Source organism: Littorina saxatilis, linkage group LG9 (genome assembly GCF_037325665.1).
Source record: "Littorina saxatilis isolate snail1 linkage group LG9, US_GU_Lsax_2.0, whole genome shotgun sequence".
NCBI classification, from domain to species: domain Eukaryota; kingdom Metazoa; phylum Mollusca; class Gastropoda; order Littorinimorpha; family Littorinidae; genus Littorina; species Littorina saxatilis.
Window position 1 is genome coordinate 1056230 of NC_090253.1, and position 21427 is coordinate 1077656.

The window sequence follows — 21427 nt, forward strand, 5'->3', positions numbered from 1 at the left end:
GACGTCAGGAATTCCTTGTCAATGTTGTAGTTTTTGTTCACATGTCACGTGTAGCAAGGCTGAAAGTGCCGACACAATGAAGACATAAAACCAAGAAGGCTGAAAGATAACCGAGTCCATGTATGAAATAGCATGTTAATATTTTTGGACTAGCTGTGTGTGTGTGTGTGTGTGTGTGTGTGTGTGTGTGTGTGTGTGTGTGTGTGTGTGTGTGTGTGTGTGTGTGTGTTTCAAGACAATGAATGTGATTTTGAGGATTGCCACATTATTAATGGATTGTAGCCTATCTGTGTATGTCAAATTAAATTATCCCTACGGCTACGTAATTCACATTTGCCAAAATGGAAAGTTCGCATAGTGTAGATAAGTTGATGTTGAATTCTACCTGCTTCTGTTGACAGTGTTGAATGTGAATGTATCTTGCTATCCCTTACCTCAGCGCCTTCTGCTTGCACTAAGTGACTTGTGTTGCTGAAAAAAACTTCTTGTTGATCTGGTTTTTCGGTGTGCGTTTGAGAGAGCGTGCGCGTTTGTCACAGTGTGTGTGTGTGTGTGTGTGTGTGTGTGTGTGCGTGTGTGTGTGTGTGCGTGTGTGTGTGTGTGTGTGTGTGTGTTTGGTATAACTATGTAGCTCATTGACACCAAGAACCAGGAAGAAGAAGCTAAGCGCACATCCTAACTATAAACCTGCACACATGCATCTTCAGCTCTCTCAGTGATCTGTCGATCGCTTCCTTTATTTGAATTACAAAGAGGTGTCGTACTGCATGCACCAGGCAGGTTCTATAGGAAGTACAAAGAGGTGCAGTACTGCATGCACCAGGCTGGTTCTACAGGAAGTACAAAGAGGTGCAGTACTGCATGCACCAGGCTGGTTCTATAGGAAGTACAAAGAGGTGCAGTACTGCATGCACCAGGCTGGTTCTATAGGAAGTACAAAGAGGTGTCGTACTGCATGCACCAGGCTGGTTCTATAGGAAGTACAAAGAGGTGTCGTACTGCATGCACCAGGGAGGTTCTATAGGAAGTACAAAGAGGTGCAGTACTGAATGCACCAGGCAGGTTCTATAGGACGTACAAAGAGGTGCAGTACTGAATGCACCAGGGAGGTTCTATAGGAAGTACAAAGAGGTGTCGTACTGCATGCACCAGGCAGGTTCTATAGGAAGTACAAAGAGGTGCAGTACTGCATGCACCAGGCAGGTTCTATAGGAAGTACAAAGAGGTGCAGTACTGCATGCACCAGGCAGGTTCTATAGGAAGTACAAAGAGGTGCAGTACTGAATGCACCAGGCAGGTTCTATAGGAAGTACAAAGAGGTGTCGTACTGCATGCACCAGGCAGGTTCTATAGGAAGTACAAAGAGGTGCAGTACTGCATGCACCAGGCAGGTTCTATAGGAAGTACAAAGAGGTGCAGTACTGCATGCACCAGGCAGGTTCTATAGGAAGTACAAAGAGGTGTCGTACTGCATGCACCAGGCAGGTTCTATAGGAAGTACAAAGAGGTGTCGTACTGCATGCACCAGGCAGGTTCTATAGGAAGTACAAAGAGGTGTCGTACTGCATGCACCAGGCAGGTTCTATAGGAAGTACAAAGAGGTGTCGTACTGCATGCACCAGGCAGGTTCTATAGGAAGTACAAAGAGGTGTCGTACTGCATGCACCAGGCAGGTTCTATAGGAAGTACAAAGAGGTGCAGTACTGAATGCACCAGGCAGGTTCTATAGGAAGTACAAAGAGGTGTCGTACTGCATGCACCAGGCAGGTTCTATAGGAAGTACAAAGAGGTGCAGTACTGCATGCACCAGGCAGGTTCTATAGGAAGTACAAAGAGGTGTCGTACTGCATGCACCAGGCAGGTTCTATAGGACGTACAAAGAGGTGCAGTACTGCATGCACCAGGCAGGTTCTATAGGACGTACAAAGAGGTGCAGTACTGCATGCACCAGGCAGGTTCTATAGGACGTACAAAGAGGTGCAGTACTGAATGCACCAGGCAGGTTCTATAGGAAGTACAAAGAGGTGCAGTACTGAATGCACCAGGCAGGTTCTATAGGAAGTACAAAGAGGTGCAGTACTGAATGCACCAGGCAGGTTCTATAGGAAGTACAAAGAGGTGTCGTACTGAATGCACCAGGCAGGTTCTATAGGAAGTACAAAGAGGTGCAGTACTGAATGCACCAGGCAGGTTCTATAGGACGTACAAAGAGGTGCAGTACTGAATGCACCAGGCAGGTTCTATAGGAAGTACAAAGAGGTGCAGTACTGAATGCACCAGGCAGGTTCTATAGGAAGTACAAAGAGGTGCAGTACTGCATGCACCAGGCAGGTTCTATAGGAAGTACAAAGAGGTGCAGTACTGGATGCACCAGGCAGGTTCTATAGGAAGTACAAAGAGGTGCAGTACTGCATGCACCAGGCGGGTTCTATAGGAAGTACAGAGAGGTGCAGTACTGCATGCACCAGGCAGGTTCTACAGGACGTATAAGGCCTACAAAAAAAAAAAGGTGTGGTTACGGTAACCCGACCTACCCTATTTTTAGGGGCCGACCCTATAACTTTTTATCACATTTGTCAACAAAAAAAACCACCACAAAAACCCAAAAAACGAGTGCAGAAAACGCAATGAAAGCAAAAGCGCCCGAGTCGCACACTTATTTCCCTGTCAAGTAGGTTTAATTTGTACACATTAGAAAAAAAAGTTTAAAAAAAAAGTGATTGCCTACCTTCCTACCCTATTTTTTTTTTTGGCTATGTTACCGTAACCACACCTATTTTTTTTGGCCTAAAGTGTATAATTAAGTTAAATACAATTCGAACATTTAACGAATAATCTTTTAACCACTATCTATCAATGAAGCATAAAATACAGTTAAATCCTGTTTGAACATTGAACGAGAAGTCATTCACCAGCATTTATCTACAAAGCATATATACTAAGTTAAATATACTTTAAGCATTAAACTGACAGTCTTTTAATTACCATGCATTAATAAATTGTACAATAACAATAAATACAGTCAGAATATTAAACGAGAAATCATTAACTACAATTAATCAATAAAGCGCATAGTAATTAGAAAACAGGGAAAGAGTGACGACTCTTGCTGTTTGTGAGGCAAGCTTTCGACACGTGCTCCTTGTCCACGTGTGTCAGACACACCCCTCGCTAGTGACTGGCCTGTAATGTCACGTGGGGAAGTTTGATTCTCTAAAAGCAAGAGTATTCACACATAGTTGTTTCCGACCATCTATACATCTATACATATAAATAAAAGAGAGTGTCTGTCTGTCTGTGTGTGTGTCTGTGGTCGCCATACCTCTGAGATGGCAAGAGGCAGGAACAAGATAGTGTGCACGTACACTCCCTAGGTGCCGCAGATGTGCACCTGGGTTTTAGTTTCTTGATTCATTGTTTCCTTTCTCAGATTATGGACCTCCCATTTATTGAATACAGCCTATATGGTGCAAGACCAGTTCAGTGCCTACTGTTCACCTGTAGCAAGCACATCATGCCAGTGATATTAGAGACTCGCTATTGCTCCAATGAGGGGAAGAAATGAAGAATGAAAAATTAACTGGACAATTCCGGAAATTTCTAGAAGGTAAGGGAGATAACTCTTTTTTGTCTGTGGTCGCCATACCTCTGAGATGGCAAGAGGCAGGAACAAGATAGTGTGCACGTACACTCCCTAGGTGCCGCAGATGTGCACCTGGGTTTTAGTTTCTTGATTCATTGTTTCCTTTCTCAGATTATGGACCTCCCATTTATTGAATACAGCCTATATGGTGCAAGACCAGTTCAGTGCCTACTGTTCACCTGTAGCAAGCACATCATGCCAGTGCCGCTTACTCCCGGGCGAAGCCGGGCTTAACTGCTAGTCGTCTATAAAACAAGAATATTTTAAGCCCCATGTCTAAATGCGGCATTGCAGTATAATATTCCAGTACCCTAACAATCGACACACCGGGCCTCCAATCTACCATAACTTCTCTAAACACTGCATAGATAGGTAAGAGCATAATCTTACAAAACACAGCACCATTCTTTCAAACTAGCTCAACTGATAAATGAATCAAGTGTAGCGTCGTATTCCCCAAAACTTCATACACACTGAAATCAGAAAAGCGAATATTTCACATAACTCCAAATGTGTTATGCAGTGGCACATGTTCACTTCTGTTGTTTTGTCAATCATGCAGGTATGGCCCTGAAGCAGTATGAATTGTATAGGGTTGACGGGCGCTGTGGCGGGGTGGTAAGACGTCGGCCTCTTAATCGGAAGGTCGAGGGTTCGAATCCCGGCCGCGGCCGCCTGGTGGGTTAAGTGTGGAGATTTTTCCGATCTCCCAGGTCAACTTATGTGCAGACCTGCTAGTGGCTTATCCCCCTTCGTGTGTACACGCAAGCACAAGACCAAGTGCGCACGGAAAAGATCCTGTTATCCATGTCTGAGTTCGGTGGGTTATAGAAACACGAAAATACCCAGCATGCTTCCTCCGAAAGCGGCGTATGGCTGCCTTAATGGCGGGGTAAAAACGGTCATACACGTAAAATTCCACTCGTGCAAAAACACGAGTGTACGTGGGAGTTTCAGCCCACGAACGCAGAAGAAGAAGAAGAAGTATAGGTTTTTTTCAATTGCCTTTCAAATAATGCCTGAAGAGGATCGGGACTTTCCCAATCTTCGCTTCTCTCAATGATAAAGATAAAACCTTCAACGCACCCAAACCACCACAAGCTTAAAGGAGCAGTCCTTCTCGTAAAAGCGTCCCGGCTCACCCTCTTATATTTGTCCATGATTTTACGTTGAATTCGATCATCCCTCCACTTGGACACATACCACAATCTGCAGCCCGTGCAGACTGGTAATGTGTTGATGAATTATAGTTTGATAACTGTCAGTATTGTCAATCAGCAGCCCGGCAGCTTGCTATGGTGGTGAGCAGAAAACTTTACAGGGGAATGAATGTGCATTTAAGAAAATTCCCATAAATGTCCTGACAGCATTTATATGGTACATTTGTTTCAACCCTGGTTCTAAACATACTAGGCAGGACTGAATAAGGTATGAACATAACTCGACAAGAAGAACCCTGGTTCTAAACATACTAGGCAGGACTGAATAAGGTATGAACATAACTCGACAAGAACGAACAGACCGGTTTTCGAAAGAGGAGAAGTTGTGCTGACCAGATATTTGTCTTGCGTTACATCATTGAGCAGTGCACAGAGTGGCAGAGACAGCCATGTACATCAACTTCGTCGACTTTGAAAAGGCCTTTGACAGCATTCACAGGAACAGCCTTTGGCGAACCCTTCTCGCCCATGGGATTTCACAGCAATTACTTCTTCTGATCGAGAGCTTTTACAACACCTTCACATGCCAAGTAGGAAACAGCGACCTGGGGTGTTATGTATGAGTGACGTCGAAAGTACACGCCGACTTCAGCGAAGTCATGACTTGAAAGTCGCCGTCTACCGCAGGCGCTCAGTCGGTATGCACGGGTGACGACCAGACCGCCGACTTTCAAGTTGCCGTGTAAAGCAAGGTCACCAGTCAATCTATTTTTATAACGAGGAATTCCTTCCTTTGCGCATGCGCTAGGGTCATTCGATAACATCCTCCCGCTTCCTCGCACGGGGAGTTCGACTATTCAGAGATGGAGAGCAGTGAAATATGGGTCAGTGGGACGGAGAGCGTGGAGAAATCAGTGGAGGCGCAAAAGATGAAACGAGCAAGAGGGTGCCTGTCGCGAAAAAACTGAGTCAAAAACCGCACCAGTGAAATATGGGTCAGTGCTACTTTGCTCTGAAACGAATCAAAGATGTCTTCGCTAATCTTATCGGTGTTGGTTCTAAAATAATATGACAAGGGAAGTGAATCTCGCAACAACAAAAAAATATTTTTAGTCCAGCACTTCCAACTATTGGGTTCTGTCTAAAAAAACGATTACGGCGAAAAAATTCGTCGACTTTGATGGCGGAAAACCATGAAAATGGCCATTCTGTTCACTGAAGTCGGCGTGTAAACCATTTAGACGACCTCCGGAGCACGTCTAAATTTAGTTGCCAGTTTCGGTGGTACAAGCGTGTAGTCGCCACCCGTGCATACCGTGTATCTCGCGGTTGGCGGCACTCGCTGTTTGCACGCCGCCTAAACGTTTAGACGTCACTCATGCATAACTCCCCTGACGTTCGATGTGAAGACAAGAGTGAGGCATGGTGACCACATGTCAGCACTAATCTTTAACTTGGTCATCGACTGGGTCATGCGGCGAACAACAGAAGACCAACCGAGAGCACCTTCGCTCAGCAAGTAGGCCTGAAGATCAGCCACAAGAAAACAGAGGTGATGACACTGAACACCCCAAACCCCTCTCCAATCCAAGTAGACGGAACAGACCTGCCCACAACTGAAGCCTTCATGTACCTTGGCAGCATTGTACGACACGATAGAGGAGCAGGTAATGACATCAAGAGCTGTCTTAACAAGGCCAGAAACACCTTCAGAATGCCGAAACACATATGAAGGTCCTCCCAGTACAGCACTACCACCAAGTTGAGATTGTACCAGAGCTGTGTCCTCTCCACATTACTCTATGGCTCAGAATGCTGGAGAATGACGGAAAGCGACTTAACCAAGCTGTGTCCTCTCCACATTACTCTATGGCTCAGAATGCTGGAGAATGACGGAAAGCGACTTAACCAAGCTGTGTCCTCTCCACATTACTCTATGGCTCAGAATGCTGGAGAATGACGGAAAGCGACTTAACCAAGCTGTCAACCTTTCACACAAAGAACCTCCGGAGAAAAATCCTGCGAAACTTCTGGCCCAACACCATCTCATACCAACAGCTACTTGCCCAGTGCAACCAAGAGAGCATAGAGACCATCGTCCCGGGAAGGCGGTGGACATGGATTGGGCAAGTCATGCGAGGAGAGCAGGATAGCACTGCCAGGACTGCCTTTCACTGGACACCAGAGGGGAAGCGCAAGAGAGGCAGTCTCAAGAAAAACCAAAACATGATTTATTTTTTAGTTACAAATTTGTTCATGGCAGTAGGCCGAATTCATACACAAGCAAACACAGTCTGTAATGATTATCTTCATAGTTTGTACAGGTCAACAAATTGTAAATCGTGTCAATATTCTATCCCTCTTGTCGATTATTGATTAAATAATCCGTTGTACTTAAGTAATCTCTCAGATTTGTTCCCTGGGGTTGTCGTTGTCGTTGTTTTGGGGTTGTTGTTGTTTTGTGGTTGTTGTTGTTGTTGTTGTTGTTGTTTGGAGTTGTTGTCGTTGTTGTTGTTGTTGTTGTTGACTATCCAGGTGTGACGACGGCCGCTACAGCCGTGACGTCACACTCCCTGGTCTTGCTGCCCGCTTTCAGGAACCAGTGTCCGTGCTTCTTGGCGCGCTTCTTCTTCTCGCCCTTCGACTTTAGGAAGTTGTTGTTGATGATGACCGGCAGGGGGCGCTCCTGGCGCTGGGCAAGGGGCAGCTGGTACCACCGACCGTCACGGAAAGCGGGTACGGGTAGATGCTCCACCCGGATCCCCCCGTATCGTCGTTTGACCAGTCCGGAGAGGAACTCTTGGTCGTTGAGTCGCCACGACACGAGGTGACCGGCGCTGTTCGTGCTTGTCTGTTCGTACAGGTCATCGAGCTGCTCCATCAGACGGTCCCACAGCTGGAGAGTGCGCGGGGTTGGCTTCAGCAGGAGGAAGCCCCCGGCCGTCCGGTTTTTCACCACCGTGGCCACCATGTCCGCCTCCTGGTAACGGTCGGACAGGAGGAGGGGGAGGGGGTTGGACAGCCACACGCAGTCCACCTCAAACAGCAGCACTGTGACGCCGGCCTGCAGCATGCCTTGGATGTAGCGTGATCGCTCTATCATCATGCGCACGTAGCCCGCGTGGGAGTACACCTGAAACACAATACAACACACAATAATACAATACACAACAATACAATACAACACTGTACAACACAGTACAACACAATACAATGCAACACACTACAACACAGTACAACACAGTAAAACACAATACAACACAGTACAACACTGTACAACACAGTACAACACAGTACAACAAAATATAATACAGTACAACACAGTACAACACTGTACAAAACAGTACAACACAGTACAACAAAATATAATACAATACAACACAGTACAACACTTTACAACACTGTACAACACAGTGCAACACAGTACAACAAAATATAATACAGTACAACACAGTACAACACAGTACAACACAATGCAACTTTCTTTTTCTTTTCTTTATTTGGTGTTTAACGTCGTTTTCAACCACGAAGGTTATTTTGCGACGGGGAAAGGGGGAAATGGGATAGAGCCACTTGTCAGTTGTTTCTTGTTCACAAAAGCACTAATCAAAAATGTTCTCCATGGGCTTGCAACGTAGTACAATATATTACCTTACTGGGAGAATGCAAGTTTCCAGTACAAAGGACTTAACATTTCTTACATACTGCTTGACTAAAATCTTTACAAAAATTGACTATATTCTATACAAGAAACACTTAACAAGGGTAAAAGGAGAAACAGAATCCGTTAGTCGCCTCTTACGACAACAACACAATACAACACAGTACAACACAATATAATACAGTAAAACACAGTACAACACAGTACTACACAATATGATACAGTACAACACAATATAATACAGTAAAACACAGTACAACACAGTACAACACAATATAATACAGTACAACACAGTACAACACAATATAATACAGTACAACACAGTACAACACATTATCCTACATATACGTGAGAGAGACATTCGTGAGATAGTAATCGTTCAAATCACACGTGTGTATATCATGTAAATGAGGTCATGTCAAGCAAGTCTGGCAGGGACCTGTTTTTCTACTGCTTATGATGCCAAAGTCACCGAGACAAACGTCATTATAGAAAAAAAATTGCGCTCGCTAATTACCCTCGATGAACACGTCACGCCGCCATACCTTCAGAGTGACGTTTCTTTACTTTGACGTAATATATTGCACGAGGCTTTAGAAGAGATCGAGGTTCCAAAACAAGCGTCTTCGATTTAGCTGCCTCGACTGCAGGACTTTTTGAGTAAAAATTAATACACTATTAGGTAATACACTAAAGTAGCCTACAGTATTAGGATAAACAGAATAACACATGGCTTGCTGTTTAGTACCAGATTTACACTCGTTGCTTTTTCAAATAGTGAACAGCTCGCTTTCGCTCGCAGTTCAATATTTTAAAAAAACCTGACTCGTGTAAATCTGGTACGACACAGCAAGCCATGTAGTATTCTCTATGTACAACACAGTGCAACACAGTACAACACAATATAATACAGTACACCACAGTACAACACCGTACAACACAATATAATACAGTACACCACAGTACAACACAATATAATACAATACAACACAGTACAACACAATACAACACCGTACAACACAATACAATACAGTACAACACAATACAACACAGTACTAGGGTTTAGCCTGGAAGAAAAAGACAATTGGACATTTGTACCCCTCAACCAAATTCTGATGGGACATCACACAGTCGAAGGCAAAACGCACAAAGCACAGCTAGGCGGTCCAAAAATGCTTTTGACGAAAGATGCAAAATAGTGCTATTTAGTGCCATATGATGATATGAGAATTTGCCAGTGTATCCGGTTAGTGTGTGTGTGTGTGTTTGTCTGTGTTTCGATCGATATCACTATGTTCACAGTTTCCACAAAGGTAATCGCGCAAGCACAGATAGTTCGCAGAATTGGTTGAATACTAATGAATTACATTTTTAAAGCAAATCACATTGCATTTTACAAACTTGCAAGTTGCTCGGCTTGGCGCGCGTTTTTGCCTAGCTCATTCCGAACATTGTACTCCCGTGAAAAGTGTGCATGGGGTGGCGCAGTGGTAGCCTACGTAATCTCAGTGCGCCCTTTGACGCACTGAAGGCAATTCCAATGGGACATTTTGAGATGTTATGCGCCAATGGCACAAGGCGCACTAGTAAATAAAACCCTGCAATACAACACAGTACAACACAGTACAACACAAGACAACACAGTACAACACAATACAGTACAACACAATACAACACAATACAACACCGTACAACACAGTACAACACAATACAACACCGTACAACACAGTACAACACAATACAACACAGTGCAACACAATACAACACAGTACAACACAATACAACACAGTACAACACAACAGTACAACACAATATAATACAGTACAACACAGTACAACACAATATAATACAATACAACACAGTACATAGAGAATACTACATGATCATGTTACATGGCTTGCTGTGTCGTACCAGATTTACACGAGTTTTTTGGGTTTTTTTAATATTGAACTGCGAGCGAAAGCGAGCTGTTCACTATTTGAAAAAGCAACGAGTGTAGTATTCTGTTTATCCTACATACTGTACTTACGTGTATTTTACTGAAAATTTCCTGCAGTCGAGGCAGCTAAATTGAAGACGCTTGTTTTGGAACCTCTTTTTTTTTTTTTTTTTTTCATAGAGGTATATTACACTCACGAAACATGGACATTTTCTCTTTACAATGGAAATATTCCTTATATTTACAAATCAATTTTTCTACTTAATATTTGAAACTCAAAAATTACAAACACTGATCCCCGACAAGTTGTCTTTCTAAAAATACTAACACACATTTTCCCAATTAATATTACGTGATTTACACAATTTCTCATCGTTTTACAACAACTTGTGTCTTGATAGCCAAATATTATATCCTGCATCTTAAACTTAACCCTTAATCCAGCCTTTTCCTCTATTCAGTTTTCTATCTTCGTCCAAAACAACTTTACCGGTATGCACTCATAAAAAAAATGTTCAACAAAATCAACTTCCGTACAACATATACAACATCTGTTATTCTCCCTGGCTTGCATTTTACATAATAAAATATTTGTTGGATATATGTTATGTAACATTTTCCATTGCAATTCTCTTAACCTCACTTCTTTAGAAACATAGGCAAGGGTCCAAATGTCCTTATTTACTTGTACACCAAACTTCCTCAACCAAAAATTATATACACAAGGTTTTTCTACAGCAGTATCTACACTTTTCTTTTCTATCATTTTTCGTATTTGGCTTATTTTTATCATATACAGGCTACCATCAAACAATTGCTTATCCATCTGGACAATAATATGTTTATTTTCAATCCAATTAATCCATACTTTGGGTAATGCGTTTATTAATGCCCAATAATCCAATAAAATATTTGCATTATTCTTTCCAATTTGTATATATACCTCAGCTGCTGACTTCAATCTCTTTTCTTCCACTATAAACAAATCACTTACTCTTTCAATCCCAGCATTTTTCCAATAAAAATAAAACAACATTTTCCCTTTATACCGAATCAAATCATTACTCCACAAAATCTGTTTATACAAATTGTTTACATCAATCTTATCATGTTCCACCCTAAGCTTGTAATTCAAATGTGTCCACACTACCCTCTGCCAAAATGGGCTTCCAATCATTGTCAAATTCAATTCCTTACTCGGTTTAACATTCAAATCAAAACAACCATACCCTGAAACAACATGTCCCAGAAACCATAGTGGTATAAACGTCCAGTTTTCTCCCTTCTTTTCATACAAACGTCCAACCCATTGTAAATAAAAATACTCTTGCATACTGTGCACATTTAACATTTCAATCAATCAATATGAGGCTTATATCGCGCGTATTCCGTGGGTACAGTTCTAAGCGCAGGGATTTTTATTTTTTTAATTTTTTTTTATTTTTTATATACAATTTATATCGCGCACATATTCAAGGCGCAGGGATTTATTTATGCCGTGTGAGATGGAATTTTTTTTACACAATACATCACGCATTCACATCGGCCAGCAGATCGCAGCCATTTCGGCGCATATCCCACTTTTCACGGCCTATTATTCCAAGTCACACGGGTATTTTGGTGGACATTTTTATCTATGCCTATACAATTTTGCCAGGAAAGACCCTTTTGTCAATCGTGGGATCTTTAACGTGCACACCCCAATGTAGTGTACACGAAGGGACCTCGGTTTTTCGTCTCATCCGAAAGACTAGCACTTGAACCCACCACCTACAGGGTGTACCACAAAAAGAGGGACAAAAAGAAACTGTAATAGTTTCTACAAATACAAGAATTTTCGCAAGATGTTTTTCACCAGATGTGGACAACATCTCAAATTTTTATTATACCAAAGCATTTCGAAATCGAAGAACATTTGGTTGCTCTTGTCAGTAATTGATGACATGTTCAATCCAGACCCCGCGCTGCTGGATGACGTGGGCCACAAAAAGATGGACAAAATCAAACTCTCATATTTTCTAAGAAAATAATTGTTTCTTTCTGATTTGCAGGTGATATATCCAGAAGACCTGTAAGTTTTATCTGACAGAAGAATGGACCCCTACGATCACTTTTCCGTCGAAGAGAGGACCAAGATTGTGGAACTGTAGTCGCCTACTCTGGTTCAAAGACAGTTTCGACGCGAACACCCTGGAAAGAAAATACCACATCGTCATACTATCACACGCTTGGTTGATAAGTTCAGAAACACTGGTAGTGTGGTTAACAACAACAAAGGACATTCTGGTCAGAAAGAAACAATTATTTTCTTAGAAAATATGAGAGTTTGATTTTGTCCCTCTTTTTGTGGCCCACCCTGTAGGTTAGGAAAGGGGGGAGAAAATTGCTAACGCCCCGACCCAGGGTCGAACTCGCAACCTCTCGCTTCCGAGCGCAAGTGCGTTACCACTCGGCCACCCAGTCCACATTTTCAACCCACCTTCACCTATTTCTTTCTCCATTTCTTTTCTTTTCACTTTTTCAAATGCTTTTTTATTCGAACACTTTCTCTGCCAAATAAACTTATAAAACATTCTATTTAAATCTGTGGATCTGGCAATCCAATCGTCTGCATCACAAATACTAACTGTGAAATAAAAAAACATTTGATTATTACAATTTTACCGTGTATCCTTAAATCTCGTCGACTCCATATCTTAATCAACTTCTTAATCTTCTGAACTCTTAATACCCAATTCTGTTCAACATTTATTGCTCTATCATTATTTACGAAATATATACCTAAAATCTTAATCTTCTCTGTGCACTCAAAGGGCAACTTTTGCTGACCACAATGCTGTCCAATTTTCATTATTTTGGTTTTATTAACATTCAGGGTCAGTCCTGAAAACTTTGCAAACTTTATTATTATATCTTTAACTTTAAAAACATCACTACTGTTCTGTAAAAATATTGTTGTATCGTCTGCTAACTGTTTAATGTTTAGGGCACTCTCCTCGCCCACCTTTGAGGGTAATTCAACACCCGTTATATCACTTTTCCTAATTTTAATGGCAAGTATTTCCACCGCCAATATAAAGGCCAGGGGTGAAAATGGAAAACCTTGTCTTATACCACACTTCAAAGGAAACGGTTCTGAAATCCACCCTCCGTGATTAATACTACTAAAAGTGTCTGTCATTAAAAGCTTAACCCATTTTTGAAAATCTTCACCAAAACCATATGATTTAAATGCTTCTATCATAAATTCCTTATAAATGGAATCAAACGCTTTACGATAGTCAAGGGCCAATATAAACCCAGACTTATTCGTTCGATTTAAATACTCTATTACGTCATCTATTGTACGAATCACGGTTCCAATATTCCTTCCTTTTATGTAACCAACTTGATCTTTATTTACTAACTTACAAATAACCGAACTCAATCTCTGATTTAAAACTTTTGCCAACATCTTATAATCTGTATTAAGTAGGGTAATTGGACGCCAATTATTAAGGTCTTCCCTGGGTAATTTTGCAATTTTTTGTAATAACTTAATTATTCCTTGTTTTTGCGTAAAAGACAAATTATTATTACGAAAGGCTTCATTAAACGCTTCTGTAATCATGCTCTTTAATCTACTCCAAAACATTTTAATAAACTCTGTAGTGAGTCCGTCACTTCCAGGTGATGAACCATTTTTCATCATTTTTAATGCTGCTGCCACCTCTGCTTCCGTCAACATCCCTTCACATACATTACTATCTTCGTCCGTTAATTTAACCAACTCTTCTTCATCACAACATTCCTTTGCTTCTGCCCTGATGCGTTCCTGACTTTCTGGACTCTTACCATACAAACATTTATAATACTGCACTTGTTCATTCAACACAAGAAATTGATCATCAACAATATCACCATTACTTGCCCTCACATGTGTCATCACATTATTTTGGGCTTGTGCTTTTTCCACATTCAATATTTCGTATTTCTTTCCCCTTCTTCTACCCACTTAGCTCTTGATCGTACATGAGCTCCTCTTGCCTTATCCATGGTCATTATTTCCAATTTCGATTTAACATTAAACATTTCTGCCTGCAATTTCTTATTATTAGGTTGTTCTGCACAATGTTTTTCCAACTGTTGCAACTTTGCTTGTAAATCTACAAATTCATTCTTCTGGCTTCTTGACCTTGCTTTACCAAATTCTATACAAAACGATTTAATGTTTGATTTACACGTTTCCCGTTGATCCTGAGCATTAACACCCCTAGGCACATTATTACACATTTCCTCTATTAACGTATTCATTTTTTCAACAAATGCTTGATCTTTCAAATAGGAATTATTAAAGCGCCAGTAGCCCGGGCCCCGTACAAATTGGGAATTACACATTTCCACCAAAACCCCTCTGTGATCGGTATTTGCAACCGACACAATTTCACAACTTACACAGTTTGGGATAATGTCCTCTGTTACAAAACAATAATCCAGTCGCCGTGCAATAAAAGGGTTACGTCTGCACCATGTATACTCTTTTTCCTCGCCATGCAACATTCTCCAAACATCACTCATATTCAGTCTAAATATTATATCTTTCAACAACTCAACTTCATTTTGTTTAAGATTTTCACCAGCAATAATATCCAACTCATTTGACATAACTAAATTAAAATCTCCCATTAACAACACTTTTTCTTCCGTATACTTTAACAACACTGAATTCAACTTATTATAAAATTTTACCTTTTCTTGGCTTACATTTGGAGCATACATATTAACTACAATATACTCTTTAACTTCTTTTTTAACAGAAATTACTAATATTCCATCATAACTCTTCAATAAATTCACTTCCCCTACAAAATGCTTTGAAACAAGGATAAGTTCTCCCCTGCTGTTATGCGTTCCTTCACTATAAAACATCTTTCCACCCCATTGTTTTTCCCAAATAGACACGTCTTGTTCTGTTATGTGTGTTTCCTGCAGGCAGGCTATATCAACCTTCTGCTGCTTTAAAAAGGTAAACATTGCGTTTCTTTTTAATTTATTTTTTAAACCTCTGGTATTTAACGAGATCACACGTAAACGATCCATCCCGACACAAGAGATTTACCAACTCAGTCTTCGAACAAATTCACAAATCCAAACTCAAAATCGTAGAAACAAAGCCAAGACCGAACACCAAAAAGAAACTACTCAAGTTGACGCTCTGTCATCCCAAGACGTCACTGAACTCCTCGTTTTCGTCTTCGGATGCCGATCCTCTTCCGTCCTCTTCCTGGTCCGGCTGACGTGCTTGCTTTTCTGGCTGTGTTGGGGGTGTCGCTCTAACAGAGCGCCGTCGTTTCCTGGATCCCGAGCGTGAGGCACCATCCCGTCTGAAGTTCAACCTCGACTGGCTCATTCCTCTACCTTTCGAGCGGCTCTGGGCTCGTATTCTTGAAACAGCTGCAACTCATATACTGGCCTGTAAAACCACTTCCGCTCGATAAGTCCGCTAAGTGTTATTCATGAATATCCGGTAAAGACTTACCCGGGTGTCTCCGAGCTGTAAAGTTAGACGACCCATCCCCCTCCTCTAAAACCGTTAATTTTGAATAAATGTGACCCTCCACCACGAAATGAGTCGCATGTCACCTTTGCATGATTTTCATATTTTTACATTTTTCTACAGAGTTTTTTATGCTCTATCCAGTGGTGAAACCCGTTTTAGAAAAGAGCGAAAACTGTTTGAGTTATAAGCCTGTGACTAAGGTGACCCTCACACTGTTACCAGACACTCCCCGGACTTATATTAAGCCTAGCGCAGAACCGCGCGAGGTGACATGCGACTCATTTCGTGGTGGAGGGTCACAAATCTTGTTAAAATATTGTGTAGATTTATGTCCCTCATGGACACAAATTGGTGTCATTTAAGCACCAATGCATTGCGGACAAATACGAGATACCGCTCGCGAAAGATTTCAACCTATGCTCGATCATACCGGCTTGTGGTGAAAGCGTGCTAGCGTCTTCTTTAATGCATTACAGTGTTCGTTTATTTTCAACTGTTTCCTTGGTCGAACGGTTCTCTCGTTCGCCTGATGCGTGATTGAGTCGAGTCCAAATCTCCATCTGCCCGTAATTTTTTTTTACACGTTGGCATTTATTTATTTTTGTTTTTTTTCTTCATGTGCAAAAGAGTACGTTATAATAGCAAAATTGATTTAAAAAAAATAATAATTCTAGGCTGGAATGGTTTTTTTTTAAATCTTTGGTTAACATGATATTAGTTTATTGATAAAGTTTGTTAACTTAAACATGTAAACATTTGATTAAAAAAATTAAATAAATAACCATGAAGAAGGATGCTTCCCGCTTAAAAAAAACCAAAAGTGAGAGAGAAAAAAACCACCTAAAATGCGGTAGCAGCCACCTGCATGCAACTGAGATTAAAAACAAAAAAATTAAAAATAAATAAAAAGGGTCTCCCCGTGTTTTTATTTCATTCAGTTTGTTTGGGTAGTTGCTATTGACTTTGAAACTGACACGCTGGCTAAAAAGCTGCAACATTGTGTCCTTCAAAGTCAAACTGTCGTTTAACTACCGCCCAGTATTTATCTTTACTGCCCAGTAATTATTTATTTTTCCCCGGTATTCATGTATGTCTAGCGGAATGTCGGCAGCTACCAGTTGGTTATTTTTAGAATTGAAGATTCCCGATGCTTGCTCTTCTCTGCGCACGCGTTACCGGCGTTTTCGCCGGCGTGTCAGTTTCAAAGTCAATAGCAACAACCCAAACAAACTGAATGAAATAAAAACACGGGGAGATTTTATGTTTATTTTTTTTATAAACCTCAGTTGCATGCAGGTGTACATGGTATAGTACCTAGTAAACGACCACCCCCCAGTTTCGACCAGTGGACTAGTAGACAAGGAAAATAAATAAAGATTATTCAGTCTGCTGTTATTGTTGTTTTTCAATTGTTTCCTTTCCTTAGACATGCTTCGGGGAGTGGACAGAAAAAGGTTTCTGGAGTGGCTAGAGAATCGCAATACATTTTTGACTGGGAGGAAAAAGAAGAAACGAAAGCTTCATCTTTGGTTTAAACATAAGTTTATTTCAACAAATGTTACAATCATGACATGTATACAAAAGACACAGGTAACAGCAACAAGCTAGAAGCTTATAGTGGTGTTCCTGCATGAATATTATAACGTAAGGCGGTAACGGCTGAACAATTTGTCTAAATAAACCAAATTGGAAATCCAAAGCATCATCATTATAATCATCCTCATCTCATTAATCATCCAAAATTATAATAATATAATAAACGTTGCATAATCATTATAAAGAAAGACAGTAAGAGGAAGGAAGGAGGGGAAGAAAAGGAATAAAAAGAAGAGGGATGGGTAGGAGTTGTGCAGAAATTAAAGTTGTTGTCCGGCTTGTGGAGCTTTGATTCTGGTTTGCCCAAAGCGGCCTGAACGTTCAATGAACGAGTGTACTCTGGAAAAAAAAATTCCTGTTCAAATCTAGAGAATACTGTCTGTCTCCATTTAGAACGTGGGGGAGGTGAATACTGTGGTTAGGGAGGGTATGTATGGTTTCTTGACGTGCTTCGCGATAATTTGGACAACTTCTAATAGGAAGTGTTTTACGGTTTCGGACGGAAATCCGCAGTCACAAGATGCCGCATCTGTAGCAACGTGTCGTTTCACTAGATCGTTATTAAGATCACTTATATATAGCCTGAGCTTAGACTGAATTGTTTGTGATATGCGATCTCCAGAATACCAATAACACGGCGGACTTAAATCGTTTTGTGACAAAAAGTGCTTGAGGGACTTACTAAGTTTTATGTAGTCTGGTAAAGAATTCCAGAGTTGTGTTGTAGATGGGAGAAATGAGTTTTTGTATAATTCAGTGTTAAACGATGGAACTTTCCTATCTAAAGGTCTGCGCTGGCGATATGGATTATTAGTTGATATTAATGGTGGCAATATCGCAAGTAAGTAGTTTGGCACCTTACGGTGTACAATCTTGTGAAATAATATCAATTTTTGACGTTTACGCCTCTCTTAAAGTGAAATAAAGCCTGACTCGTCGTACAGTTGTTGATGGCTTGTACCGCGGACTGCTCCAACAATGGTCTTCATCTTCAAAGCTTCATCTTTGGCGGGAAATGATGTCTGAAGAGGTTGATTTTGTGTGTTAGTGTTAGTGTGTGTGTGTGTGTGTGTGTGTGTGTGTGTGTGTGTGTGTGTGTGTGTGTGTATGTCAGTGTGTGTGTATGTCAGTGTGTGTGTGTGTGAGAGAGAGAGAGAGAGAGAGAGAGAGGGGGGAGTTTTGTGCAATAACGCATCCTTTGAACACTTCTATGACAAATGACCAAAATATCGTTTTTCTAGCTAAGGACCCGCTCCTGCCAAGGGTATAGTACCTAGTAAACGCCCACCCCCCACTTTTGGGCAAAACTGGTACATAGGGTGGGTGGGCGTATACAAGGTAGTTAACGGTAATATCATGTTAACCATCAATTTAAAAAAAAAAACTCATTCTCGCCTAAAATTTATTTTTTAAATCAATTTTGATATTACAACGTACTCTTTTGCACACGAAGAAAATAAACAAAAACAAACAAAATTAATGACAAAGAGTAAATAAAAGAAAAAGTAAGGCCTGATGGCGATTCGTACTCGACTCAATCGCGCATCAGGCGAATTCGATAACCGTTCGGCTACGGAATCAGACACCAAATTCTCGCCACTGTAATGCATTTAACAAGACGCAAGCACGCTTTCGCAACACGCCGTTATGATCGAGCATCGGTTGAAATCTTTCGCGAGCAGAAGCTCGTATTTGACCGCAATGCATCGGTGCTTAAATGACACCAATGTGTGTCCATGAGGGACATAAATCTGCGAACAATATTTGAACAAGATTTATTCGAACTTGACGGTTTTAATGGACAGTGTTGGTGAAGTTACTGACAGGTAGCGACTTTACAGGAGGGGGATGGGTCCTCTAACTTTACAGCTCGGAGACAATCCAGTAAAGACTTACCCGTGTTTCATAAATAACACTTAGCAGTTGGCGGACTTATTGAGTTTTACAGGCCAGTATATGAGTAGCAGCTTTTTCAAGAATAAATCTTGTTCAAATATTGTTTGTAGAGAGGAGCAAGCATGAGGAATCTCCTATTCTAAAAATAACCAATTCTGGTAGCTGCTGACCTTCCGCCAGACACACATTAATACCGGGGGAAAATAAATAATTACTGGGCAGTAAAAATAAATACCGGGCGGTAGTTAAACGACAGTTTGACTTTAAAGGACACAATGTTGCAGCTTTTTTCAAGAATACGAGCCCTGGGCTCTTTGAGGATGGCGGACTCTGCTTTCAGATATGTTCCTGGGCTTCCTGGAATCTTCTCCCGATGCTTCTTCTTGTCTGCTTCTTGTCTGTTGTCTGTTCCGCTTGTTTCGTCCACTGTTTGCACCTCTGGTGTCAAGCTGCATGAGGGGTATCCTGCTGTAGCACTGACGACACTTGACCTCATTTGTGCACTCTTCTGATCTGTGACCTTTCTGAAGGCACTGTCCACAGTCCACAAATTGTTTTTGTGGTTTTTGTTCCCGGTGGAATAGGGTTGCCTTGAGAGGTCCTATCTGCAAGACTTTCTCCAAAGGAGTGGAAGGGACGTCGATGTAAAGAAAACGTATACCGGTTTTCCACCTTGTGAGCTTGCCATTTGCGTCTCTGTCTCTCTCTGCAATGAGCTTTGATCTTATGTTGATCTTTAGAGATCTCATGCATTGTAGGATTTCCTTGTCCGAAAACGACAGAGGTACATTTCCAATAACCACCTTTGTTGCTGGTACCTCTCTATCCGACTTGGTGAGCTTACAAAGAGCCAAAAAGTACAAAGAGCAAAAAAGTACTGGCTTCAAAAACATACAATATTCAGAAAAACACAGTCGCACAGCAACACACACTAATATCAAACTGCAATACCTTCTAATATGGGTTTAAGACAAAAGGATCTCCAGCGTTTAGCAGTAGAAGTAGAATAAAGTAGGATATCAACAACATCCGCAGCAAGCACAGTTAACAGTTAACAGCAATCAAAAAAGTTAATGCGTTACCTTTTTTTCTCCGCCGTGAGTGAACAAATATGTCGGCCAAACACAATGACAAAGTGCCGCTCACACCAGTCGCCACAGTCAGCAAACCGTCAAAACCGTCACTCCAAAAAAAGCAGAAAAACAATATCAAAGTCAACGTCAAAACAAAATCAAGAAGCTGTGGTGACTTTCAATCAATCAATCAATCAATCAATGAAGCTTATATCGCGCATATTCCGTGGGTACAGTTCTAGGCGCTCTGCAGTGATGCCGTGGGAGATGAAATTTTATACGGCCAGTAGATTGCAGCCATTTCGGCGCATATTTACCTTTCGCGGCCTATTATTCCAAGTCACACGGGTATAGGTAGACAATTATTAACTGTGCCCAAGCAATTTTGCAAGGAAAGACCCTTTTGTTAATCGTGGGATCTTTAACGTGCACACCCAATGTAGTGTACACGGGGGGGGGGGGGGGGGGAGGGGGGTTCGGACACCGAAGAGAGTCTGCACACAACGTTGACTCTGTGAAATAAATTTCCGCCGAACCTGGGATCGAACTCACGCTGACAGCGGCCAACTGAATACAAATCCAGCGCGCTACCAACTGAGCTATATCCCCGCGACTTTAAGACCCAGACTAGAGTGTCAACCCAGTGGTCAAACTAAGAATCTTCCGTTACAACACACACGATACACTATACAATAGCTCACAATAGAGTCACGTTTTTGTCACGCTCTCGCTACGATTGTGTCCATGCCGAACTTGTCCTCCCCGTGCGGCTCGTGCCACGCTGCAGTTGTCCTGTGTCGAGTCACGCTGCAGTTGTGCTGTGTCGAGTCACGCTGCAGTTGTGCTGTGTCGAGTCACGCTGCAGTTGTGCTGTGTCGAGTCACGCTGCAGTTGTGCTGTGTCGAGTCACGCTGCAGTTG

General features: G+C 41.5%; 1 protein-coding gene across 1 annotated transcript in view; it reads right to left on the minus strand.

The window, feature by feature from the left end:
• Nucleotides 1-5064: 5064 nt before the first annotated feature.
• LOC138975025 (uncharacterized) overlaps nt 5065-21427 on the minus strand; it is a 39861-nt gene continuing 23498 nt past the window's right edge. The window contains exon 3 of the mRNA XM_070347674.1: nt 5065-7936. Coding sequence (XP_070203775.1) covers nt 7331-7936 — 606 coding nt within the window. The 3' untranslated portion in view covers nt 5065-7330. The remainder of the gene's footprint in view (nt 7937-21427) is intronic.